Source organism: Bombus vosnesenskii, unplaced genomic scaffold, assembly GCF_011952255.1.
Source record: "Bombus vosnesenskii isolate JDL3184/JDL3185 unplaced genomic scaffold, Bvos_JDL3184-5_v1.1 scf7180000013262, whole genome shotgun sequence".
Classification (NCBI taxonomy): Eukaryota; Metazoa; Arthropoda; class Insecta; order Hymenoptera; family Apidae; genus Bombus; species Bombus vosnesenskii.
In genome coordinates, this window is record NW_022882922.1 from 2,205,600 (window position 1) to 2,233,559 (window position 27,960).

Genomic DNA, 27,960 nt, shown 5'->3' on the forward strand with positions numbered 1-27,960 from the left:
CGCATACTATCGGTGGACACGCTACCCAATATCGGTGACATTTATATTTGATTGCCTCTTACATTTACAAGTGGTAAACACTGGTCGTTAAGTTGGCAAATGCACGTAGAGATTCGAGATCGCCGTATGGACGATAATATATATTAACAAGGAACCATTTTTAGTACGACCTAAGCCTAGGAGGACTTCTGAATAATATAATAGGTTGTCCTGTTGTGCTTGTAACTTGATAACTTGAGAATTGTTTTCGTGACATGGTACTATTGACTTGATAAATATTCCATAGAGTAACGACGTTGACAAATGCAAATAATAAATTTTGTAACCGAAGAATCAAGCATTACCTAACGAAGTGACATTCGCTGGTAGAAAACGTTCTCCGTTTGATTTTGTTGCTTTAAGGGGTATATCTCATGGAAATTTCCATCTTCCTCTCGCAATATTCGCTAAAGCGTACGATTACTTTTATCGTGTGATTTACTCATGTATCGTGACGGTCGCTGCGGTTTCTCTTCTGCAATTTCAAATCGATACATTGGCTTAACTTGATAATTCAAACTTATCTATTAAAAATGAAATCATCGAGGGACTTGGTTAAGCGTTGAATCTAATGGAAGTCATCCTAGAATTAAATATCGTACCGTACAAAAAAATTTTCTACAGTTTGTGTTTTGTGTGATAGTTGAAGAACGCTCGTTTATAGAGTATTAGAACCGTAAAAATTGTATTTTTCTATATAATGCGCTAAATGAATTGAGAGCTCGAGCTGAGTAGTAAAAATATTGCTACGATGGCGGTCGCCACAGCGATTGCAAATTTACGCAGGTAGCTCCCTTTCTCTGGACAGGAACCACACGTTCATGGGTTCCGACTTGCCCTTCATAGACACAGGCCCTCTGTACTCCAGCAAAAATTGGGGATCCTGATTCTCCGGCATGCACAGATATCTGTAATGATAATAAAATAGTTCGTCTTCAAAACAACATTAAAATATTCATCTTAGGCCTACATTTATAAAGAAAGTATGTTGCGTATCACAATTTTGAGAAACGTCATCTAATCAATTATATAGTCAAATTATAAACTCACTTGATATCAAAAATCTTTAATTACCAGAACCTAACGCTCACGCATAATTACGTACGCCCCCACACCGGCAAACAAAGTTGAAACCTTTATCCTACGAACCTACTCGTTGTCCCCTTCGTAGTTGAACAGGGGAAGCCCTTGGAATATACTTATTTAACGTCTAATCGAATTATCCCTCTCTCGTTTCCACGGTTGTTCCTTGTATCAGCCATTATTCAGAAGTGAACAATGGTCGTGATAGTTTGCTAGCACGTTTTAAACCGTTCTTGTTGACACAGGATCAGTGCGTGTCGTCCTTTAAGCTTTCCCATCGGGCATAGAAAGAAAATATGGAGGTACTGATCGACTGTTACTTCGACAAGCTGTTCGCTGAAATGGAACGCAGTTGCTTGGCCTCTCGATACAAACGTCGCGAGATGGTTGGCTATTTTTCAGATGTGATAAATAGCTGTTCGGCAGGTACATTCTGAACATTCTTCGTTGTTTTCAAAGCGGTCGAGACGAGTTAGAAAATCATAGGTCGTTTTAATAGGATTTCGACTGACGATTTACCGTAATGCCTAACGGGGGTTTAAAAAGAATCGATTCAAATCGGTCGCGGAGCGTGTCAACGTACTTCGATGAACGTTTCCGATTCACTGATCGCAGGATTCGTCCAGCAACCTGCTAGAAACTATATTGTGTGACCATGAAAGTGGCTCGATCGAGGATACCGGAAAGAAAGTGGTCCTACGTAATGTTATATGCGGGAGAAACTTTTGCATCGTTCGCTTCCATATGATTTTACTTTCCTCGAAAAATTATGCAAACCGACCACTCGAAGCGACGCGAATGGAATTACTTATCCGTGAAAAGAGAGTTTCGCAAGTTGTGTTGTTCGATCATTCGCACGGTGAATTGGAAGAACCACGTATATCGGTTGGAGAAATACAGAGAATGAAATTTGGTTAATATAGAAATAGTAAGAACTATCTTTGATGAAAAGTACTATTAATTGTTGCGATATACTTATCTTAATTAGATATGAGTTTGAAGTATTTCATAGTATAGAAGAAAATTTTTAGAGGACTAAGTATATTTCTTGAAATATTGATCATTTGTTGTCTTTATCTAGGGATTAATAGTTTAGAACATGTTATAAAAAGATCTTACATTTCTAAGGAAGTGAAACATTGCGCAGTCATCGTGAAATATTGTGAAACAATAACATTACTATTAAGTTCCTGCTTTCACCCCGATAACCGTCATACGTAACCATTCTCGTAGCAATCGTTAATTAATAGAAACAATGAACATAAATATCTTTCGAGCGACTCTCCGGTTACCTACCTAGATTCTATCATACACGAACCTAGCCTAGGTCCCACTAAGCACAGCCTCCTGTTCAATACAGAATTCCCTCCCGCAATAAAAATCACGGTTCTCGATCCTCGATAACCAATGAACTACAGCATCTCTGATTAAAATTTTAACAAAACTTTCCTCGCCAGAAGAGAATCTAATTATTTTTCAAACTTGCAGCAGAAAACCTAGATAAGCAAGACGTCTGCGAGAGGATAGTAATGTCTGCCCTTCGCTATCACAACATCGCAATGATGGAAAATGGCTATGTGTGCCTCCTCGGCAAGTTCCACAACGTGCTCTATGTGGCAGCGAAACTTTGTTTCGACTGGAACCTGAACAACAATGAGATCGTCTCCAGACTACTCAATGACATATTCTACTGCGAGAAAACGTTCGAGCGTATTTTGGTGGGGGCCATATTCGGTACACGAGTGACTCACTTCCTGTCCGGTTGGAAAAGCGACTTCGAGGATCGCGAAGAGAATCTTCGAGCTCTAATGTATTTCTTGCATCACGCTACAGTCGGAAGACTCGAGTATCGTTGCGCGTCTTCGCCCGATAAACGACGATTCATTGACGTTCCTATGGAATCTTATGGGCAGGCGTTGCCCTTGAGAGTGGCCATTCAACACGGCTCTCCGGATATTCTTTTGATCATGCTCCGTTACGGGGCCTCGGTCGAGTCTGACAAATTGGCTCCCTCTCCGCTCGAGATGCTCTTGAACAAGCTGAGCGAGTACGACGCTCAACCTGGCCAAGATCAGATCGTGTTCCCAGAACACTTGCTACTTTGCTTGAAACTCGTGCTGAGAACCGTGACGACTGCCTTCGTGAAGACGCCTGGACACATAGCCGAGCAGAGCGGCATTTTCAGCGTTTCCATTTACGAACAGTACCCAACTCTGGTCGAGCAGAAGTTGGTGCCGCCGGAGAGAAGTGGCATGAGTCCGCCGGAACTGAGGCATCTTTGTCGTTGTCGCATCCGAGAGACTTTGTTCGAGAACTGGGCGTTGCCGCATGGGATTCAGAAGCTTCAAATCCCGGAGTCGCTGAGGAATTACTTGGACCTTCTCGGTGATTGAGAATACTGTGCAGATGTGGTTACCCCTCATGGCTGAATGGGCTTAGACTTTAATCATTGGATTTCCGAATCTTTCGAAAGAAGATCTCGTATTTCGGAAGATAGGCTTTTTGGAAATTGATCTGTTTCGTGCGAAAATGGATTTAGTAAGTTTCAACGAATTTTCGAACTCTTACGATCGGGGCCTTATAATATGCGCATAATGATTGTTTTTTTAACTTCAGCTTTTCAAGTTACTCAAAGTGTATTTGAACCTTTCCGAATTATCCGTGTACGTGCTGTATGTGTTGTGTGTGTTGCATAGATATAAGTTAGGACATTTTTAGCTACGTATAAAGTGACCTTAAGATATTTGAAAATCCAAGTATTACGTGTATTCTATGCGATAATGTGTTTGTCTGGAATAAAATAAATTCAAAAATTTATCAAATATAGTTTAAGGTATCAAAGTTTAAATTTCATGTGTACAAATTACAGAACTCGTAATATTTTCCTTCGTGCATTTTTCTCTTTTCCTTCTATTTTGTAAATATAATATTTTCCGTCTACTCATATTCTCTGGTCACCTTCAAAAGAAAGATACAAGAAATAAACGCATTTACAGAACAAAATGGGTCACTCGATACACAATTGTGAGACTCACAGTTAGACAGTTTCTATGAACGCGTCTGAAGTTGTTCGAGCAGGATGAAATCGAACTGGTACACGATCTAACAGAAGTGTGTTTCGAAGAGTTTGATTCGTAAAATGCATACGTTGCCTGTTCGCTAAAATGCTTTAAACCTGTTCCTAACTTTCGATGCAATTTCTTTCAAACGGTGCCTGGACCGTTGTATACCTATATCGAACTTCCTGATCGAACTGCCGTCATATAATAACAGGTTGACCGTATAAATTTCGATTCTGGTGGATCGACTTTTCCATTTTATACGGGATATTTTACCTTAAACTCGCAATATGATAAAATACGTACACAACAGTGACATGGCGTTTCTCATTCAAACGATCAAACTCTATCAATATGGAAGAGAAAAGTGTGACAGATATATAACGTACAAAATGCTTTCACTGAGCATGATTCAAGGTTTAGAAAAACGGTATTCTATACATTTTTTATTTATTAGTGGCCAATATTTTTATTTCAGTGTAAACTTAGTTTGAGAAATAAAATTTAGTACCTTACGAATTTTTTGAAACTGCGCGGTATTAACTACTTAACGATTATAGGTATTCGGTTATTGGAAAAGTTTGTAACGCTTCTTACAAACGATATTAAGATAGTTAAGATAAATACTTGGCTCAAGTGGAAGGAAATTATTTATTACGAACTTCTGCCAAATAATAAAATGCTGACTTTGAAAAAGTACTGTTCTAACTTAGACGTTTAATGCGGCAATTAAGGAGAAAAGTCTAGGATCAGCCGATAAAAAGCATGTCATTCTTCAGCGACACGATATTTGCTTTCGCGGGTCGATAAAAAGTAGACAAAAAAACTGGACAACTAAGAATGTTCAATCTGATCTCTGCTTTGTTCATTAAATATCGCATAGTCGCACCATAATTTATTCCTGTTTTTTCTAAAACTTTCTTCAATGGCAATAAATCTGCTTGCAAAAATTATATCAAAGAAAATGCGATAAGTTTTTTGGAATAACAACGATAAAGAAATATTTATTAAAGAATAGTGGAACACAACGAGTGAAATTCAAAACATTAAATTCCAATGATTCCAAGTAAACGGATCGAAGCAATTTCAATGTCGATTGAAGCAAGGTTTTCACTCAGATGTGATAGACAGAACACAAGTCGTGGCAGGTTAAGGGAAAGTTAGGTTCAATAGGTCTACGATAATTATACATGATAATATCCTGAGGTTAATGAATGCAAAGAATAAGAGAAATTATATACCAACTACGATCACTCGAGACATCGTTCGTTTTCATAAAATGTTTTCCCCTTTTTGCGAAATGCTTGGCACGAAAGAAAACTCAATTTATAAATTCCGCACTTTGATGCAACCACAAATATGTACGCTATGTTGCGACTGAAAGTTGAGTTTGCCAGTGGATTACATTTTTCGTAAAACTCTTACCTATTGTTGGTATTGCGCCATCAGAGTTTACGATCATTATGAAATATTGCGACGAAGTCGAGTGCACTGTGTTAACCAAAATAGATTAAAGCGTTTTAACGAAGAACAAACTAGGAATAAATTATCTCTGTGTAAATTTCGGTGCAAGAGTGACAAAATTGTTGCTGTATAATTTATACGAATCGCTGTTTTCATGACGTTAACGTGTCCATCAAGTATGGTTAATGTCTCGGCGAACAGCAGTGATATTGAAATTTAAAATACCCTGGAGATCAGTTGACAGATATGTAACTGTTTCAACTGGCGTTTTGCATTAAATTTTATCCCTCTGCGTCCAATGTATTTCCCACGGGGATGATAGCTCAACAGCCCTCCTAGATTTTCTCGAATTCGTATAATTGAATTACCTTCTCCCTAAATAATTCGTTTGAGCATAATGTTGCTGGACACGGTTAACTATCGTTTACCAACTATTCGAGTTTCGATAATTCAAGATAATGTAAGAGAGTATCGTACAAAAGTTCCAAGGTTTTTATCGTAACATATTCTATGAAGCTGTGATATAAGTATTTAGCTAAAGGTGCTATAATGCACTGTATAATGTTTGAGTTGTTACCACAACACGAACTGAAGCACCAGCAACAAAGTGATTAACTTCCAAAGCAATTTTAGTATAATGTGCGAAGTTACTGTTTACGTATTTGATAAATGCACAAATTGGCGTCTCATGGTGGTGATATATTGTTAATAATAGACATAGTTCGAAAGGCACACAACAATTCACTATTGTTCGTTTGAGGCAACATATTAATTTGAGCATTCATTAATATAAATAACAAGTTTAAACATTATCGTAATATCGCTTCGAGGGATTGTTCCAGGTCAATTCAATATATTTGAATATTTTCTACAAGATGCTACAGCAAACACTATATAGTTACTTTCATAAAAAACAGAACAATGATTATACAAAATTCGAAAGAAGATAACTATCTTATGACATATAATAAGATGAATATAAAGAAATTTCTTTTTCACGATATCTCTTTTGTAAAATCATTTGAATTCGATCTCAAACATTGTCTATATTATTGGAGATAAAAGAGATATTTTAATTATTGATTACAACGGAAAACCTCATATAAATTTTCAATCAGATATGTTCCATATTCTGTGAAATTGCAAAACCTTTTAATCAAATTACGAATAACTGCAGTTCTACTATTTCAAACGCGTTACGATTGAAAATATTTCGTCATCGCTTTAATCTGTAAAGAGCAACTCTGAAACAAACAAAATTGCTAGTACTTTGCAAATTACTCTAACAAGCCCCTTAACTTTCCTTCCTTCTTTAATAAAAGGCCGAATTCCCAAGCGAAATCCCAACGGTAAAAGCTTCAAAAATAAACCGCTTACGATTCGAAAGGAAACATTACGGTTGCGCGTTTCACGAATTCGGCCAAATTCAGCACCGACTTTTTCCAATGCCAGCAAGCCTCGAAAATAGTCTGTAATTACCATAAATCCGTAAATTTAATATGGCTTCGTACCTGTATGCGTCCTCGGAGACGTTTATTTTACCCGGTTCCCCGGTGGTCTCAGTTCGACTGGTGAGGTTCACCGTATTTCCAAACAGGCAGTAACGAGGCATACGGTGTCCAATTACCCCGGTCACAACCTCTCCGCTGTGGATGCCGATGGTGATTTTCTGCAAAACATTTCGCACGTTTATTAAACGGGTCTTCTTTATATACAACGATGTGAATTCGCGTCACGTCGACAACGTAAACGTTACCGGCGGAAGCTTTCGCGTAGGAACAGGAAGAGCACATTCAGGAAGGAGAACAAGAGTCTTTCTACGGATAATCGAATGCAAGAGATCTCTCGCGTACCTGTCTCCGTACTGCGCTCCACGAAACGCAATTGAAAAGTCAAGTCGGGGAACGTTTAACTCGTTTAGAAGTATTTTCTGTTATTTCGTTGTTTTGCTGACAGGAATAAATACATTAGCCAAGTACTTGGAGACAAAGTGAATTCCGATTGATAATTCTGCGATGCGTTTACCACGAGGAATTTGAATTTAAAAAATGGAAAGAATTATTTGAAAAATTGAAATATCAATTGTAGCGGGAATTGATCAAATTCCAAACATATTGCCTGTAAATTAATGAAAAAGTGTTCGAGCGAAAAAGTTACAATAGAGAGTTCATAGATCGGATAAATTTCAAATTCATTACGCGTTAACTAAAAATTAAAGTTTTTAAGTTCAAAAACTCGCGTTTAATAATATAATTTCATCATTCAGAATTATTCCCCGAATTATTATACGAAACGATATTTACGAGCTATTGGAGAAAGAAAATTAATCATTGGATTTTCGAATTCAGAAATATTTCGGTGATATCGTTGGTGGTAAAGTGGTAACAGAGAGATGATAAATGTTTCCCCGAGGATCGATGTTATCATTCGAAGAGATCCTACCCGCAAACATAAAAATTGAAGGCCGCAAAACGAACGCATAAAAAAATATGGGGCTTACCACAGGCTCGCCATCGATCTGCACTTCGTCCGCGGCTAGATCCATCATATCCAATGCGAGACGAGCGATGCACCGTGCATGGCAACGACATGGTTCCGGTAATCCGCTCACGGCCATGTATTTGTCACCAACAGTTTCGACCTAGTCCGACCAAAGTGGATCAGTGCTAACAAGCCTTCTCGTAAATTCAAATATATTCGTTGTCAGCTGTATAATGGTTATACGCGAATCCTCGTTTTAGCTTTCTAACGATATTCTCGTCGAAAGTAAAATCGATAACAATGTGTATTTCCTTTCGAAAAGCGAAGAAGAAGATATATATTGATGGCCGTATTTTGTTTTAGGTGGAGTTACAGGTACTTATAATTATTTATAATTAATTAAAAGTGCATTGAAATTATGTAATAATAAATAAACTTAAAAAGTATTTAGAAAATATTGTTACGATGATCAGTAGTTAATAATCGTTCTTTTAACCGCGTTATGTTTCTTTAAATTTGCTACTATAATTGTAAGTATAAACGTTGCAATATAGGGAACTATTTTGAAAGGGAATTCGTAGCTGGTTTCATAAAAGAAAGAAAAAAGGGAGATTATATCTAGTACTTATTCTACGTATAAAGCATCATCTGCATATTACAATGGACTTCGTACAAGTTGCAAACCCGACTATGGCACTTCACATGAAAGGAAGTCCTAGGGGACAAAAAAGTTTCTCCTAGTCGGTATTATTATTTAAAATAGCCAGTATTCCTAACGGCTGTCGTTCATGTTTCCTACGGAGTTGCTCACAACCATCCATTAATGCATTTTAAACGGCACGGGTTACGAGAAAACTTTCTTTCCAACGCGAAAGTGCCTTTCAAAAATATATGTTGCGACGCCATGAACGCTTTATGTTACACCATGCAGGCGCACTTTCCATATTACTACCATTCGCGATCTAAGTTACGTTCCAAGTTCCATTCCGATGGAACTACAAACGTTCAATTTTTTTTTCATTTGCATTTGAACCCTTTAATTATTCTTCCAGCGTATCAGTCACTTTCGAATCTTCAAATTATACATTATCTTGCGTAATCGAATATACATCCTGTTGCAATCTTCTCTGTTATTCCTTATAACACCTTCAATGTTTTTTTATCCGACTTAATTTAACTTAACTTCATTCGTTTAGTATTAAATATTAAAATATTCTATAATAAATACTCAAATATCTAGTAAATATTCTACAATAAATATCTCGATATTTTAATATCTAAATGAATTACCAATTGCGTGAATATCGGATAGAATATAAAGTCATTTCAAGTCTATTTTATCAAATACATCTTGCAATGTAAAATTTCCTAAATCGTTGAAAATACAAAAAAACACACTAAAAAGTACTACTTTTACTTAGCCTCAGTACGGAATTATCCAGAAAATCTAGTTCGACTCGACACAGATTCTCAACGAAGTAAACGCTTACCTTGTACACATTTGGGTTCTTCTTCGGATCGGTGAGCACATCGAACGCTGTGTACAGCTGATTGAGCATGTTGACGATTTTCATCGCACCACTGGAGTCCGTGTGAGCGGCGCAGTAAGCTCCGAAACCAACGATCCCGGAGAACAATAAGGTCACGCAGTCATACTTCTTCGCAGGAACCGGCCTCGAGTGCCTCAGCTCGTTCGCCACGGAAATGGGCAGCACAGAGTACAACAACCTACGGACACGTACAACTTTTAATGCAGCTCCCTTCAACCACAACCCACCGTGCCACGAATTGCTAATTCCGTTGGCATCTTCTAAATCGTGAAAATAGGAACTATAAATCGAACAAGCCTCCGCATTTTCCTCCCTTTTCTATAATAAGATGGAAGTTATTTTTACGAAGTTTTGATTCTGATCTCGCTGTGTGTCAAACGAGATTAAATTAGCTTAAAATGCGAAAGTCAAAGGAAAATGTAAAGATTGTTATTTTATTTAATTGAAATTTTGATGAATCTTTCATGCTGAATTAATGTATTGGAAGCCATTGTCTGCGACAATATTTGCTGGAATTGATGTTTCTGTATCTCTGAAATAAATTAGAGTAATATAATTTATTTGCTATGTAAAATCAACATTTTATATCTCGCGCTTAATAGTTGTTTATTAATATTAAATGGAAAGAATGTTACACATAAATTTATAAACTGCCAAAAATTGTTGAAATTTCTTTTTTATATCACCCGAAAGGCAATTTTTCTGACGGTTTAAACATTTTTTATCCAATTACATAGCACATTTATCCCATCCCGATTCAAAAAATTCTTTGTGCGATACGACCTACTTTCATGTATGCAATGCATACGAGGGCAACAGGTGGAAAATGTAGCTATAATTCTCATAAAAAATAAATATTAATATCTTTTATGAAAGTATTTATAACATTTTTTAATATGTCCTTTCTGACTGGAACGCAAATATACTCAATATCGAACGTATTACTACAATGACGATGAAAATATATCCTGCGTCATACCGAATATAAAGTCTTCTCTACATGTGTTTATAAATACACTGCTAAAATATTTAATCTCTTTATTGAAACAAGTCTATTTCGATTAAAACATCTAAACGTGTTCAGTGCAATCAAAATTGAAATATTCCATTGAAACTAAAGTCGGTCCGTTTCATTTAGTACTTTCACAAATTTAATCATTCTTTAAATTCATCGTGCACATCATCCAAACTAAATTTATTTCAAGACGCTTCGTTGTCACGGTCATGTCGTTGACGTTTTACAACGACGTAATAGACGTAGTTTAAAAAATACCTCCCGACGAAGGTGAGAAAAAAATCACGATCCAATTTCCGGTAGGAGAGAGTATTCTGTCAAGAAAGAAACTGTAACGACGCTGGAGAGAAGTCGATTCCGGCAGAATTGCGTCAGGATAAATGGCAAACGAGACCAATGGGGATTTCCTTAATCAGAAAATTACGCGGACGGAAATCCTTACCTGTCGGTTTTCTGCTTCTCGCCGTCGAGCTCACGATACGTCTGTTGCAATTTATCGGTAAGCAATTCCAAGTTTCTCGTTAATTTGTAATCAGCCTCGAATTGCTCTGACATCAGCACGAGATCTCTGGTGGCGTCGTGAAGGGGGATGTCGCTCAGATACAAACCTCGCCTGACAATCAAAAATACATGAACGTAAACAATAGAACATTCGATCACATTAACGTACATATTTGTAAGGAGAAACGAGTGTTGAAACGAGGTATGTGACGATGATTACAAGATTGCAAAGTAATTTCAACTTTTCTAAATTTTCGAACGACGGTCATTGGTAGCTGGTGGTACAAGAGGAAACGGGGTGATTCTACGCGAAAAAAGAAGTCGAAAATATAGAATAAAAAAATTTTTTTTTCTTTAAATTTTTTTTAAAATCTACAGTGAGATTTTATTTTTATAAGTTATAACGAGATGTGATAAGTGCACGCGTACCGAGCGAAAATTCAAAGTCGATTTTCTCGAAAACAAAGTCTCAAACGAAAAATTTTTATTCTATATTTTCGACTTCTTTTTTCGCGTAGAATCACCCCCTTTCCGCTTGTACCACCAGTTACCAATGACCCTGTATACAACTCTTCGATCCAATGCTGTTCAACTATGTTTACAATCTATTGTTCATTCAAGGATAACAAGAAGTCTCAAACATCTCGATGCAAATGGAGATACCTCGAAACTTTAATAATTTAAAAAGTAATAACCGATACGACAATAAACGATGCATTATTCCGTATACGTCACGTAAAACGATATTTATGACTTTCCATGGAAACCGCGGCTTCAAATCCGCTGCAATTTATCTCCGACACTTCTAATCGTTCTCATTTGAGATTCAGCATTCAATCATATCCGATGTATAATTCATCTCTCTGCTCTCGCTTGCTGACGGTAAAGACTACCCAATGACGCGGCGCAAAAATGCACCCTTGAGGTTCGTTAAAATGGAGGACCATCCTTACTCACGACACTCAAACAACTTCGTCATTTCTCTCAAAGAAAATTTATTCCCCTAGACGAACCGTAATTTTTTTCCATACTGAAACGAGGTAATCTATCCGGTGAGCGTAATTCTCGCCTAATCTAATGCTCCAAGAGTTATCGCTACTGGGTTCTCGTTACAAAAGGAAGTTAACGCGGTAAACAGGCGGAGTAATGGGCGACAACTCGATTAAGCTTTAAATTTATCTGCTAACTACCTTGACGCTTCTGCTCGACTAAATCCTAGTCAACTCAAACTATTGGAGGAATTATCTTGACGTTAATCGTCGAGAGATTCATGAGAATCTAGAGAACGGCGTGTATATAATTTCGCATGAAAATGATCTATATATCGTGTAAAAGTGTATTTTCACTGATGCGTCCTCAACAGTTCCTCGTTTATTTGTCATTTTTTCATTTCCATCCTGTTCATAAATATGTTCGCGAAACATAATCCTTCGAAGCATCTGAACCAAATAGAACAATTTTGAGAAAATATTTTGTAAAGTGGTCAGGAAACATCAGCGAACATTTTGCAAGCACTGTGTATGAACATGTTTTGCCGGTATGTACGTGCCTTGACGTGTCAATTACGCGACTGAATTTTCTCCGTGAGACATTCGATTTCCGGAGAACTCGGTCAGAAAACAGATCGGAAGGGATCCGGGTCAGAATGTATGATAGAATGCGGATAAACGCGATGTTTCGTACATTTTTCCCTGTTACTGGAGCACAAAATAGAGGAAATGAGAAGCAAAAGTTGACATGGACGAAGAAGAGAATGGTCGACTGTAAGGGAGAAGGAAAATTACGAGAATAGCAAGGGCGAAGATTATTCGAACGAGGGCAATTCGGTAGAGGCTTGACGGAAATTTATGTTCATAGTGGAGTACGGACAGACACTCGAATAGCTGTAATTATACAAGCCATCGCTTCAGTATTTATTGAATGGCCAGTGTACCCGTTATTTTACTCGGAGACAAATATTTTCTGCGCAAAGACAAAGTAATGGGCTACGATGAATTAATAGGAAAAGTCCACTAGACAGCCATCGAACACGTTGCGTCTATTTACGATAACGACCTAAATACCGTTGTGTCCGATAGTTGTAAGATCGGCTGAGTTAAGCTTTGTATACGGATTTTGTGCTACTTGAAAGAAGATACTTCTATTGTCTTGTTCTTACTGTATAACAAGAGCTTCTTTGTACATACTCATATTTCTCCACGAGATTTTCTTTCGGTTCGATCCTGTACTTTATATCGACATTGTATGCCAGTCCTCTACTGAGAAATTAAAGTACATAAGTAGTTTTGGCTAAATGAAAATTGGTTAATGGTTCGTAATCATCAAACCTTACGATGAGATATCTTTTACTGATTTTTATGGGATGAATATTCCAGACTTTTTCTTATAAAAGACAAAGAAATAGTTGATCTAATTAATTAAAATCTTTGATAATCTAGCGTTTGTGAAAAGAGAAACTTGGACAAGGTACGGTCGTTTACGGCAAGGCGAAAAATCTTGATTGAGTTGTGACGAAGCAGATTTAGCATCTGATAATGAGGAAGTAGAGTATAAAGATGCTACGTTAACCAGGCTCTTTCCATTTTTGGAATGCTTCCTTTCTTCCTATTTTTCTCCTATTTTCTTCGAATGCTCATTTTTTTCCTTCCCTTAGTGTTTCTCTTTTTATTCCTTTTTTCTCCCATTCCTCTCTGCCTCTTTCACAACTTCCTTTTTCTTGCTTCGGAGAACAGTTACTTATATAATATTTATGATATATGATAGAATTTTAATACGCGATATAGCCATAAACGTCGAAACCGAAACGTCGGTTTCTGTGCACCGAAGTGGAAAATCGCTTTTCCAGCGGAAAATCACGTTGCATTTTTCTTGACAGCCATTTATTTCGTCGCTACTTACGCATGCAGACGTCGTAGTCATTTTTATAGAATTCAGAACGTTTGTCACCAAACCTAACAACGATGAATGCGTTCTCGTCCCGTTATTGATCATAGTCGTACGGCCGCGCTATTTGGTTTGATTGAAATTCAATTTAGGAACTATTCGATAATTGCGCCGCGGTATGGATCAACGTAAACGCACGAATAACGATATCAGTCGGCGTGATATAATTACCGTAACGATAGAGACGGCAAATTTTCGAATCATGGGATGTGAACGATCGTGCTCTTCGATTTCTAACAAATCGAGGTCGCGCTAACATGCTCAGGAGAAACGTGAGTCGTTAATCAACGCGACTTTGATACGTTAATCGGATGAAATCAAGTCCTGAATAGTGGTATTTTGACGTTTGAATTCGGAATTTGATTGAATTTAGATTAACCTTTGATCGCTTATCCAATTTATCTCGTCTAATTTCCTTGTTAATCGTAGTTTATGTGTTCATTTTCAACCAACCAGAATGTAATTTCTCTTTGTCATAGAGCGAATCAGTTTGAATTAATGATTATACTTCATGTAAATTCTTACCTGGTTAAGTCATCCAAGTTGATAACGCTAGGATAACAGAGAAAGGTGACGAGGTCTGACTCAGGTATGTACAACATTTGCCCCTGGAAAAGTAATAATCCTGCACGTGACAACGAAATATAGTTCATCTTCTTCCACTTACGATTTAAATATTATTTACTAATTACAAGGAATATAATGGTAAATATTATAAATATAAATATTCAATCATTCATAAGCATTGGTAATAAAGATTCTTTAAACCTCACTAAAAAAAAAATATATAATTTGATCGATTTTACTGTATTATAAAAATCCTAGAACCAACAAATGATTTTAGACAATTCTAATATTCTAAAAAATATACTAACTTTCAAACGTAGGTACGAATATTCTTCGGAAGAATCCACTTGCATTACACCCTTTTTCGTTCGTAACACGTAAACCGTGTTGATGTGTGACAATATGTTCTCGAATGTTAACTCTAAATGTGGTCTCACCTAGGACAACAAAGCTAGGGATTTATTTCGCAACATCAAAGACATATAAAATACATTTAAGATTATACTGTGATCAGAAAACGTACATACATAGTTATTCTCAACCTTTATCGAATTGTACTTCCTGATACTTTATTGCAATCCGTAATAAGTCATAAATTCGTAAGTTAGTATGATATTACGTTTATCGTTGTGAACGTGTATAAATATGTATCTAGATCAACGACAAGAATTTTGATCAATTATCGATTGACTTTATTCCATACATCTATGCACGTGCAATGGGATTCTGTTTCGATTTCTGAAGGCAGCAGCGTCATGAAATATCAACGACGATCGAGGGCTAATAATGAATGGATAATGGATCACAGACGTGGATGTAGGTGCGAGCACGGATGCAAATGAAGTTAAACGGTACCGTTCCAATAGCTCGTGTCATGTCGCTTGAAACAAACCGTATTTGAAAGATATACGATTATGCGTGCATGAATCCATGCGAATTATCATTGGTGGCCAATGCGCGGCTCACAGTAACGCAATTTCGTGGTCCGTGCTAACTAATGTGCTGTTTCGGGAATAAAACATTTTTCGCTAATGCCTTGTGCATCGATCATTACAGAATTCCGATTGAATCGATATTTTGTACCGCGTTTTACAAACTATGAATAGCCCAAAGTAATTTTGAGAAAAATTGTATATGCTAATGATACGATGGAATTGAATAAATAAGTTTATATCACATCGTAAAAAACATACATCTGTAAAAGGATAAAAAATAATTTTGAATCTTTTTTTTTAATAACTACAATATTTTTCATATGAAGGCAATGATACTTATTTCAGAAGTTGTCTTTCGAATTATCTTTGATATCTTTGAGGTACATGTGTTTCCAGATTGAAGAAACAAACACAATTACGTCGATATTACATTGTGAATCGATTCTGTTATCTATTATTGACATAGTACCAAAAAGAGTAAAAAGAAGAGGAAGCTTACCTACAAATCTGATAGCCCAAGACGTGGATCTTTCTATTACGTCAGATTTCTTTTAGATCTATTACTCTAGATTAGTCTAGATGGAAGAAATTGTTATTGATCAATTGCAGAATCTGTAATGTCTGTCTTTCTTCGCGTGTTTTTATTAAATCGCGATTCTAGATAGTGCTTCACATGACACATTTCTTTTCTCGAGTTTATATCGCTCCTCCATGAATAACATCTAGATATTTATGAAATGAGATACGTAGACTATAAAGCAAGGTTCCGAAAAATAATTAATGGCTTTGTCATGGTTACAAGAGTCATATCGTTTGAAGTAAATAACATATTTTCAGACAAAATAAGTTCCAAATTTCCACAATGGCATTCTTTCTTTTTTTTAAATAAAATACTTTATAGTTAATAATTGATAGTAAGATAGTTATTGTTTGCCACTAAAATCAGCAGAATGATAGTGTTCATTAAACGCTGACAAAATGTTATAATAGATGTTCAACACGCTTCCCACCAGTATTCAAATATTTATGTATTATAGATTACACAGATTGTTAAACCAAAGTTAACGTCAACCTTAAAATTTGTGTTTATGGATGTTATCCTACAGGATGATTATAAACATCGCAGTTTATGCAAGATTTGCAAAATGTACGTGGCTGGAATAGCATGGATATCGATAGTACTTCATGCATCGTCCATATAAGTTATAATTGTGGGAACTTACAGTCAGAAGGATGTCGTTCAACTTGCAATTACCAGAGCACACTTGAGGGATAACTCGAGTTATAGTGCATCCAGTCTGAACTATGGTAAGGTCCCGGTTGAACATCAGATGGAATGGAAAAACTCGGCAAAAGGTCATAGGGCTCACTTTTGGTTCTACGGCATATATTTCATAACATTTTTAGTAAATCTGTCCTTATCACTTTCAGTGCTTTGCTGGTTTTAGAGATATCTAATCTTAATAAAAAAAGAGCACACAAAATATGCTAACATCTGCTTTATTCTCAATATTATCAGACATTAAATCAAGTATGTCTATATGGAATTAATCTTTTACTCTTCTAAAAAATTATTCTTTTCCAGATATATCATTGACTTTATGGAACAAGGACACAGCAAAAACTAGGATTAACATGCCTATAAATACTTTAGTAAAAGGTTGTAACATAAATACAAAAGGCAAAGTTAAATCCTGCACCCATGCTTTAGTATCAAAGAGTTTCATATACTAATCCACAGGAACTTGATACCATTGAATTTATTACAGACTAAACTTCGTTGTATGCAATATTGATTTTCTCGATTAATTTCATATTGCAAACTTCTCCTTTTAAAGCTCCGTCGTGTAAGCTCAAAAAAATTACCTGAGGGACCGAGAGATCTCCCTCGACTAACTTACTGTTGGAGGTAGCGTTCGTTAAGCTAATTTTTTACTTTTCATGCATAACGGGTTGGATAAAACCAAGAAGAAGAGTTTTATATTCTTATGACAACCTTTTAATAAAGCGTTTATGGACTTTGTATTACCTGACACTAGCAACATAACAAAATTCCTATTTAATCTTATTTTTAGACGTTTTAATTTCTGAAATATCCTTTGCTCGTAGCAAGATATGTCTTTGTGATATATAAAGTAGAATGCCGTCTATTTTTATAAATAGAAGATTGACGTATCAAAAGCATTACTCACCGACAGATAAGGTTTCAAGTTCCGCGATCATGGGATTTGAAACGACCCCAGGACCGGACGTGTTCGTGATCAAAAACTGCACGTGGTCGCATTCGTTTTTCGTCTTCAATATCCGCATTTCTATATCCGTGCCGTGAAGCTTCTTCGCCACGGTCTAAGATCGATAAAATTTATAACCGATTTAATAACCGTTTGCTTTTATCTGAATGAATTTTAGGGTGGAAATTAAATATTACAGGTTGGTTAATTGACACAGTCGTTCTCTCTAAAATACGCGCAATTCAAAATTCAGGATCTTATGGCGGAAAATTAGATTTGGATAAATAGAGCACGAGATCTTCGTGCTATGGAAGTTACTGCCACTCTCTATTATTTCCCATCCTTTTCAATCTCTATAATTGCTGTTTGTGCTCGTATTTAATATCATTAAAGAAATAGGATATGGATCGAGATTTCTTTCATTAATTTTATTTCAATTTCGACACTTCCTACAGTCTTGCACGTTATACGCATTCTGTCCATTTTTGCACATCTGAATTTTCTATGAACTCATAAACATTCGCAGTCTACTTCGTAATTTAAAAAACTTCAAATTGCAAAAATGTAAGACCATAAAGGAAGAACATTGCATTTTTAAGTATTAACAAGCTTCGATGCTCAATTTTCACCCGATATATCTTTGAACGATAAAAATACCTTGACGATGCCAATCACAATGTGTTCCAAACCAGGTCGATCGGAGTAATAATGTAATATGAGCGCTCCATCCCCTGGTCTCTCGGTGCACCGAAAAGAGGGCGCCCTCATTCCCGGATACAAAGTGCCTAAATGATCGTGAAGGGCGTCCAAGTTCTGTAATTAAAGGTTACACGGCCCCCTGTCAATCTATCTGTGCTCTCGCCATTATCGAACATCGCGTTCCGCCTAACTAAAACATTCCTATGTCCCTAATTTATTTTCGATTGCCACTTTGCGTTTCAACCAGCCATGGTGATCAATGCACGCCATTTCATCGTGCAATACTCGTTATGCGTTTCCAATTCAATTTCTGCCATTAATTTCGATCGCGCCTATATTCGTGGAATCCAAGCGACGAGGAAATATAAGAAACGCGAAATTTTCCAAGTTCGTACAACGGAACGAGAACTAACTGTTCGTACGTGACGGTCTCGAGCCAAGAAATAAGCGGAAATGGAACCTCGCGATGGAAAAACGATAATAATTCTGATCCGCGGTCACATTACTTACATTCCACTTGCTAATCGCGTCGCGCACATTCATCGTGAACGAAATTTCTTACGTAGCGCAAATGGGCTTATTCGAAATATAGTATGGTAAGAATCGCGACAGAATCATATGTAGGGCGGTTGTTAATTTTGATTCAACAAATATTACTATAAGCTTACCTCCGTGTGAAATTTGAATTTTGAAATCTCATTTCATTATAGTAATCTAGCGAGGAATTTTGATACATTTCAACATTTGAGTTGGAAAAATTTTAATAAACGAATATATTTCATTATATAAATTTAAACCTTTTTAATTGTCGTAACACAAGAATTTAATGAATGAAACGAATAACCTAAGGAACTACATATCTGTGGTAATGACACAAATACGTCTACAGTTAAATACTACAATCGCAGAACTGTCTTGCAACAAGATTTCATTTCGAAACACGTTTGCTCTGAAGACAAGATATGCATACGATTATATTTAGAGTTTGTATCTTTCGCCGGTAACTACGTAATGTATGTCTTTCATAATTATACGAAAACAAAACCGTATGTTCAACGTGCCGGAGGTACTGGTTTGGATGTGAATGACTAAACACCGCGGAGATATTAAACAGAATTCATGAATCTGTAATTAATTCAAACACCACAGCCGTGCGTAATATTTCCTCTCTGAATGAATAAATATTAAACATATAAATAATAACTATGCGTTTTCTTTCATACATTTTATACATTGACGCTATTCCAGTAATATCGCAAATTATGAAATAACCTAGATTCTATATTTTGTCAAATCTACGCTCGATGATCTTTCAGAATTCATTATTTAACAGACAATGTTCTATGTAAAAAAAAAAAAAAATCAAAATAAAGAAGAAGAACTAATGAGGTATAATCTTTTATTTTTTTGTTTTTTTCGCTTTTACCCAAAGAATCCATTTCCATTCACAGCGTTGCTATCATTACTGCTCCGTTCCATATACTTAACCTCGCTGGATTCTATCTGACATATTTCGAAGAGAAACATGCCAATGATTCAGTCGTTGGAACGCCGTAAAGAAATCACAATAATGCATCGGCTAGGCGCGACAAAAACATTTTACAGTGCGCGTCGCAATAATCCTGCGTTCGTATTCTAACCATGTGAACGGGTTTACGCGCTTTTTGTTTGATTACTCAGCCGTAGGTTGCCGCAATTGCTGGACTGGCGCGACGCATTTTTCCCGAACAAATCGTGCGTCGAGTTCCGAACAACGGGCATATACGTTGTAAACGCTACGTGCCTGATACAAGGATCGAAATTGTCGGATACGCGCATGAACAATAACGAGGACAGAAATAAACAAAAAGAGACGATGCTCTCTTGAATCAGCTATAGATAGCTATAGATCGTAGGAAATATGAAAATTGTATATCGATCTGATAACTTGTGAAAGAATACGGTTAATTTATTGGCTTAAAATATTTCTTTGCTATAGACAAGGTTCTGATCTCTATGCTTTTCCTAACATTCCAATACATTTCCTAACATTGCAATAAAATACCATAGATTAAGTGTTATTCACCATTAGATAATATTTTGTCTCCTTTATTTTTGAAATGATAACATCATGTAGATGTACTTTCTCATTTCGTTAACATACCTATTCGAGGCCTTGTATCGTTAAGTTAATCGTGTAGCCTAAATGATTCCATCTTTTTGAAACTTTTGAAAACGAAAGAATCGAAAGAAGAAGTTACGATGAACCTAGTTGAATCATACGCGAGCATTCGATAAGTTTCTCTTTGTCCCCACGTTTCTATCCAATTTTTTGCGCAATCCTATCGCATTGCGTAACAGAACATCTATGGCCTTCGTACATAACACTAAGGGGAATGACGATCTACCTACGTGTCATTTTTTCAGGAAACTTTCACCGCGATCCGCATGGAATCGCGAGAATCCCGGGCACGGTCTACCGGTGCAATCTTATTCCGCAGGAAAGTGAATGGCGGCAAACTAGCGTGTCGAAGCGCTATTTACCTGCAAAAAGTCCCTGGGCGTAGCCCCAAGCACCTGGAGAATCTTGTCGTAGCCGGAATCCTGGCAGAACTCGAAGAACATCCTGCCGAACAGCTCGAGGATTTCGTCCGCTGGAATGTCTGCAAGATTTCCCGTAATATCCTCGATACCATCGATGTTCCATGGAATTTGATTTTCCGAGTTTAACGCTGTTTAACGTATTAAACGGGAACCACCGATACCGACGTCGACGTCGTTCGGCCGTCGATCAAGGATAATATTACAATGTTCCAGAAACACCTTGCGCTACATATTCGAGCAGGAATGTCGATTTTCTTGTACAGAAAAGAGATTAGCTACGACTTCGATATCTCGCGACAAATTGCTCGTCGAGGGAGATTATAGAGGTGAAGGTTCCAAGGGACTGGTTCTTTCTTTTTTCTCGTTTCTGCCGAGGATTTATGGTTCAATGTGGGGAATGTAATACTATCGTTATCACTAGTATTTCGTTTTCAATTGAGAAGGGAAGTAAAATTTTTCATTGAAGTTTAAATTGATTAGAATAAGAATGTAATTTTGGATAAGAATGTATGTTCAACGAAGCGTATAATGATATTATAGTTATGTTGCAAATAAAAAAATAGTTTTACGCGATAAAAGGTGTTAAAGAAATATTTTGCTTTAATTTACTATTCAAGAATCATGTATCAAAGGAAACGTAATTATCCTTGTGAAAAGGATAATGGACGCGAATGTTAGAGTGATTCAAGAACCTTAATCAAGTTACACGTTGCACAAAAATTTAAATAACAGCGATAAGGTAAAAATGTTTGGAAATCCCTGAACATCTTGATAGGATTAAATATTGTTGAAAATTTAATTGAGGAAGCAGAAATATTGAAACCAAGGGATAAAAGCAATTATTTGAATGCGAGTCAAGAATCTTAATAGGATTAGACGCTAAAGAGATCTCTGTTAAAAGATCCAGTATCGTATGAGAGATTGTTATTATATCAAGCTTTCGTGTTTCTTTTACGTAATCGAATTATTTAACTTTCCTTAATGGTATCTTTTGTAACGATACTACGAAATTTTCATCCAGAATATGCTCTTTTAGCGACACAATAATGTAATTAAAGATTCACAATTCAAAGAAGAATACGTACTGAGCCGATTGACAGCTGCCGATATGATGTTATATGTAATTTCATCATCGTATATCTGACGAACCAGGAACTGTCCTTCCATGTTAACCGCGGCATCTTTCCTGCGTGAACAAGATATAAATAAACATTAATCTTTATATTATAATTATATTATAATTATCACAATACTAATACGACTTTTAAGGATGCATGCATGATAACGGGTCAAAACTTATAGCGATGTATCCCATAACATCATCCCATAACATTGAAAGTTACATAATTAATTAACGTATCTATATCTGTATTATCTGCCTCGGTACGTTTTCAGGATTTAAGAAAATGTAACAGATTTTTTTGAAAACCGACAGTGTATTGACCTGCACCACAATGATTTTCATTGATATCTCTATAAACTTTTCTAAATTTCTAACTCTTATTATATTATTATAAATATTCTATTATATCAAATTGTTATAAAGATACACAGTAAAATGAAAACTTTCGTTCCCTCGATAAATTTCCATGCAGAGATACTTTTCCTGCTACGTATATTAAAAACTTGGCAATGTAATGCAATACTAATTGCCAGTTCCGAGCTAAAACACCGTAGCGACCTAGCATCGATTTTATTAAAGTTTCGAAAGGACGGCTAACACGTCGTTTTATTTTCTATCGGCAGAGGATAGAAATCTGGGAAAATTGAAAGTGTCGTTGTATAATCTGGCAAAGGTTCGTTTCTTTCCTTTTCACGTCGTGTCGCATCATGATGGTTCGCCTTGGCGGTAGAAGATGTAAGAGGAAATTAATTAGTTTCGCGTATCGGATAAAGTAAATACTTCTTAGCAGCTAAAAGCCAAGCATTTTAACAGGTTACCAGATGCTCGGTTTCCATTAAATTTACAAAGTGCAGTCTAAAGGCACTTCACCGTTTGACATGGATATGAGCTGTCACTCCAAGCTCGCCGCAGCATTTTCGCATAACTTCCCGAAGGCTCTTAGCGATCGACAAAAGACCATAATACAATCTTAAATGAACCGCAAAAATAATATTGGCGTTTCCATTCACCAAGATTATTTCGCTTTGACGCCTGTGGAGTGTACTATAACAGGCTTGAGGACTTTAAGGTGTTTAGATATACATAAAGTTAAAATCTTTGAAGGGTATTTTATGTGTATTTATAATAAATTTTCAGGTCATAAACAATTGGAAATATCAAGTAATATCTTATTGCCTCAGATTATTATATAAGGGAAAATAAAATATTTGGTAATTACGGATAATCTAAATATATTTAAAAAATGAACAACATGCTGTATGTTTTTAAATAGATATAATAAATTTGATATATTCTACATCTAATTATCATTCATTTATTTTAATATAGTAATATTTTGTGACAATAAAAGACATACAAACATATATAGAATATAGGAACAAAAAAAGGATATTACAATATCTGTAGAGATCATCTTTCAGATTTAATTTAATCCTCTACAAAGCGCAAGAGAATCTTTGTTTCAAATCCACGTTCAAATATATTACATTAATTACAAAATGGGTTTTAACGATCGCGACTAGCACAGGATTACTTCACAGCTTCTACCCACAGCTGCAACCGAATTACAATGTCGATAATTATGTCAAAAAGAGATAAAAAATAACTTTCAAAGACCTGTGTATCTTTTCGTAGCAAAAAATCTTTCCAACTTTCATCGAATGCATTCTTTGATGTCACTGATAATTGCACCCACGCCTGTGTATGGATTTACGAAAATAGGGCACTCCGCAAGCGACAAGCACCGTCATATTTTCTACGCGAAGCGAGCTGCGTCAGTAAGATCTCGGAAATTACATCACGCAGTTTACAAACACGGCGGTGACGATGGGATGTGATTTAGGACGGTTAAAGTGACCCTTTTTCCCGGATCTTTCAAGAGTCATTGTGGTATCTTACACCGAGGGTAACCCACATTTTCGTACCTCCCACTCATATATTTCCAACAAACAACATTGCTCTCCTGGGACTTTGTCACAACCACTTCTTTCATTTAAGAGAAAAGCTAGTATTGATTCTACCCGCATTACCTACATCGTATGATTTGTATCAAAATCACTGATGTCACATCGAAATAAGAAGTGTGTGTTATCGTCTTAAAGTACTATACATATATTTATATTTACCAAAATTAATTTCTCTATCTTTAATCCTCCATTAGCTTTAATTTATCGAGATTGCATTTAACGATATCTTTGGTTGTGTTAATGTAGAACGTGCATTCATTACGTGATCAATAACGCATGACTATTATAACAATGTATTAATATTGTTAAATTCGTTGTTGTGTATGTTGTTAAATAACAAAGACAATATTATTTTTCCAATCAGCCGGAATTAACCAAGAACAGATAAGTTATTAAACACAGTTATTTAAACGTCTACTTAAATGAGTTTTATTCGCTTATCGTCATCCTCGATTATAAATACCGATAAAATGAAATAAATTTGAAATGAGATTTTAAACAAAAATACACGAAAGCAACGAATGTTAACAAACAAGTCACACACACCAATTTCCGCTAATAATAATTATCCTGGCAACAGCTTATGTCTCACTAATAAACAGGTTCATTTCCATCAAAACACAGGAAATCAGACTTTCATAAAACGTTGCATAATCAACCAATAATCTTGGCCGAACCGGCTCTACAATAAATTCTTGTACATTAAGTTGCCAACCAGTTTCAATTAAATCTCAGCGAATCGCGAAACGCATAGTTGACCGACCGTGCCGCATTGGCCGAGCAATAACTCTTCGTGTATTCAAAGAAACGCAAACCGTGAAGCAACACGAGTATTACGCAGTCAAGGCCATACGAAATTTTAAATTTTGCTAGATTAACTTAAATGGTTCTCAGGAGTTTAAAGACGAAAGCATACGTGTATGCAAATGACAATAAATTTTACAATAGAGATATTGGAATTTTGTTATTAGTCGCTGTGATAATTAATATTAAATTTTCGATCTTGCATTCACGAATATTCACTATTTAGAACTCTTACAAAACTTCTTAATATCATAAATAAGTATCTTCGAAGTTAGATCGTTGAAAAGTAACATTTAAAGGATTTCTGAACTGTAGAAAATTGTTTCTTGTAAATTTAAAATATTGAAAGAGATATATGAAATATCGTGTAGAAATTATTTAAACATAAAGTTGCTGCACGAAGTTTTATCCGAAGAAACGACATGTCACGTATACCAACGTAATAACTACGTGAACTTGTTGAAACTTCGAAAGACGCGCGGTCCACGTTGTCACCTTTGAAGACCGCAAAAGAAGGTTACATTTCCGGAGCGCTTGGGAATTTCGCGCGTGACTTTATCGAGTCACGTTCGCATATTCGCGCATAAACCCGTCTTAGCATCCTTTTGCTCTCTTTCGGTCTTTCCTTACTTTTCTCACCACATAAATTTCGCCAGGCAACCCGCAGAAACGTTCTTTTACGAGAAGATAAAAAAGGGGGCCTGGTAAGAAGACCAGTTTTTCGTTTAAGAATACGATCAGGAAAAGGAATTCCACCGCTGCGAACGTAAAAAGTTTTCCTCGGCGTGAATTACACGATTCTTTTTATATTCTAACACGGTCGACAAACTTTCGGCAAGCCGTAGTTGTTGGTTCAAAAGAAAGGAGCGTCGTTTAATCCTGGTAAATAAGTAGGCGCATCAAACGATTCCCAGGGGACCGTTTGATCGGTAAATAGCGAAACATTCATACGGTGTGCTCGATCAAGCATTTAAGGATTCGCCTGTGGTCCGCGGCGACCGCTCGGTAAACAGCAAAACGCGTGCCAATATTTCGTGGGCTGTATCGTTGAATCAATAGACCCTGAGCATCGGGTAAACAAAAGTTTATTACACGAACTTGTTGATCCAATGAAAAGGATGGAAGAAGTCACCGAGGTTCGACGTCCTTTTCTGTTTCACAGTTAGACGAACTGAATATATGAATGTGTCCATACGTGTGCGTTTTGTACTATATTTCGCTTTTTACGGGAGAGGGTGGAATTCTTTAGGGTATAATATATGAGAGCTTAGTTTTAGAGGTGGGGTTTATTCTGAGAGTGAATAGGGTGTTTAAGGGCAATAAAAGAAGTTTATGTAAGTACAGGTGCGAATGTAGCTTGTGGGTGTGATTGATACACTGGAAGAGTAAAAATGGTGGCGTTGAGTGCATTTGAATGGACGAAAGAGAGATGGGGTAGAATGTAGGGTGACATTCGAGTGTTCTTAATGGCGGTTAGAGCGTGGCGATGGTACAATATGTCAAAGAATAGCAAAATCGTTTGTGGGTGGAACAAAAGCGCTAGTAGCTGTATAAATATATCGGATTTCATGGTTTTAGACGCTTTTGTGTTCGGTCAGCTTCAGTTTCTTTATGTTCGTGACAGGTATTCGAAAAGTCCATTGTGTATTTAAACGCAAATTCACAAACGATTATATTAATTTGAGATACAAAACGTGTACTTTTCCGTATATAATATGTATAAATATGCGATGCAATATTTATAAGGATACCAATAAAGGGATGCAGAAAGTATTTAATATTTCAAAATACAAGCATCAATTTTCATATATTCAAGCAAGACATAAGGAATAAAAGTGTGGTTCATTATATTCGCGTCTCCATGAGAAATTCAAGGAAAAGATGAGAAAGAGTGACGTTCAAACCGCCGCAAAGAAATTTATCGACGAAATTCATTTTCGTCGCGTTTATTCTTCAAGTCGAATTGGAAGTTCAATCATTTCACCGATTTGTATGGAATCACATTGGCCAGAAGATTCAATATAAATTCCGGCTAGTACTGCAATGGGCGAGGAAAAAGAAATATCTTCTTGAGGCAGCGAATTTCCAATTAAAGAATGCGAGGGATTCGGGTCACGGATGCACCGAACCCCGCTACAGATACGTCTATATACATCGGAATGCTAGAGCAAAATAAAGCTGGGCAAGCATGGAGTCCATACCACGTGGCCTGGCAAAGCGTCTTCTCGCTATCAACTTGTAGCCTTCTCGACAGATGTCGACTAACATCCGTGAAATCGAACGGACAACACCGCGAATATTTAAGATTGTGCACGAATAGGAAGAAAAATGTGAACGATGGATCATGCAAGCACGGTGTACACAGCAAACGAGACACCAAAGACAGCGATAGAGGGACGAAGAGAAAGAAAGAGAATGAGAGCGAGTCGGGCGCCCACGTTTTACCTACTTTATCGCCTCCCACGTCTCGCTGTCAAAGGTCTTCACAACCAGCAGCTCGAGGGCGTAATTCACAAATCCGTACTGCACATAAGACAGAAAGAAGAAGAACCGATAGTTTAGCGCGTGATCGTGTGAACGAACATTGGTAAACGTCAACTATTAACATGACTGTGTATGATTTACGAGCGAACGGATCGGTTTAGTCACTGGTACACGCGATTATAATTGACATCCATCGACTGTCAACATGTCCTATCGGTCGTCTGCCAGTCACAGTCCGTTCAGCCGTCGATTTTCCGTCCCAGATAGTCTTTCCGGTTTCTCTTTTACCGCAACGTACCATGATGATCAGAGAGAAACGGTCTAGTTAAGGCTTTTCCACGTATCATTCCATTCTAATTGCCATGGGAGCCATGTTTACCTCGTGCACACGAGCCGCGTACTGGAAAGTCGGCCTGCTGTTCGTCGGAGACG

At 36.7% G+C, this 27,960-nt stretch overlaps 2 protein-coding genes across 2 annotated transcripts; one reads left to right on the forward strand and one right to left on the reverse strand.

Moving 5' to 3' along the window:
• Nucleotides 1–740: 740 nt before the first annotated feature.
• LOC117243200 (guanylate cyclase soluble subunit beta-1) lies at nt 741–27,960 on the reverse strand. The gene is made up of 14 exons (XM_033510483.1): nt 27,827–27,960; nt 27,494–27,567; nt 22,236–22,336; nt 21,091–21,209; nt 18,526–18,681; nt 17,830–17,983; nt 16,861–17,015; nt 15,011–15,139; nt 14,661–14,743; nt 11,134–11,304; nt 9,617–9,854; nt 8,146–8,286; nt 7,157–7,314; nt 741–947 (listed from the first exon to the last, which is right to left on the reverse strand). The coding sequence occupies exons 1-14, from the start codon at nt 27,827–27,829 to the stop codon at nt 818–820; spliced, it is 1,812 nt and encodes a 603-aa protein (XP_033366374.1). The 5' UTR covers nt 27,830–27,960; the 3' UTR covers nt 741–817.
• Nucleotides 1,162–4,002, forward strand: LOC117243209. Its single transcript, XM_033510492.1, has 2 exons — nt 1,162–1,548; nt 2,611–4,002. The coding sequence occupies exons 1-2, from the start codon at nt 1,419–1,421 to the stop codon at nt 3,513–3,515; spliced, it is 1,035 nt and encodes a 344-aa protein (XP_033366383.1). The 5' UTR covers nt 1,162–1,418; the 3' UTR covers nt 3,516–4,002.

Bases quoted from the DNA above. Each gene is read 5' to 3' on its own strand.
- LOC117243209 (XM_033510492.1), top strand. From the start codon at position 1,419: ATGGAGGTACTGATCGACTGTTACTTCGACAAGCTGTTCGCTGAAATG. The intron at 1,549-2,610 runs GTACATTCTGAA...TCAAACTTGCAG, and splicing joins GATAAATAGCTGTTCGGCAG to CAGAAAACCTAGATAAGCAA.
- LOC117243200 (XM_033510483.1), bottom strand. The intron at 14,744-15,010 runs GTTAGTATATTT...TTACTTTTCCAG, and splicing joins ATTCGTACCTACGTTTGAAA to GGGCAAATGTTGTACATACC. The intron at 11,305-14,660 runs GTAAGAATTTAC...TTTGATTGTCAG, and splicing joins AACTTGGATGACTTAACCAG to GCGAGGTTTGTATCTGAGCG.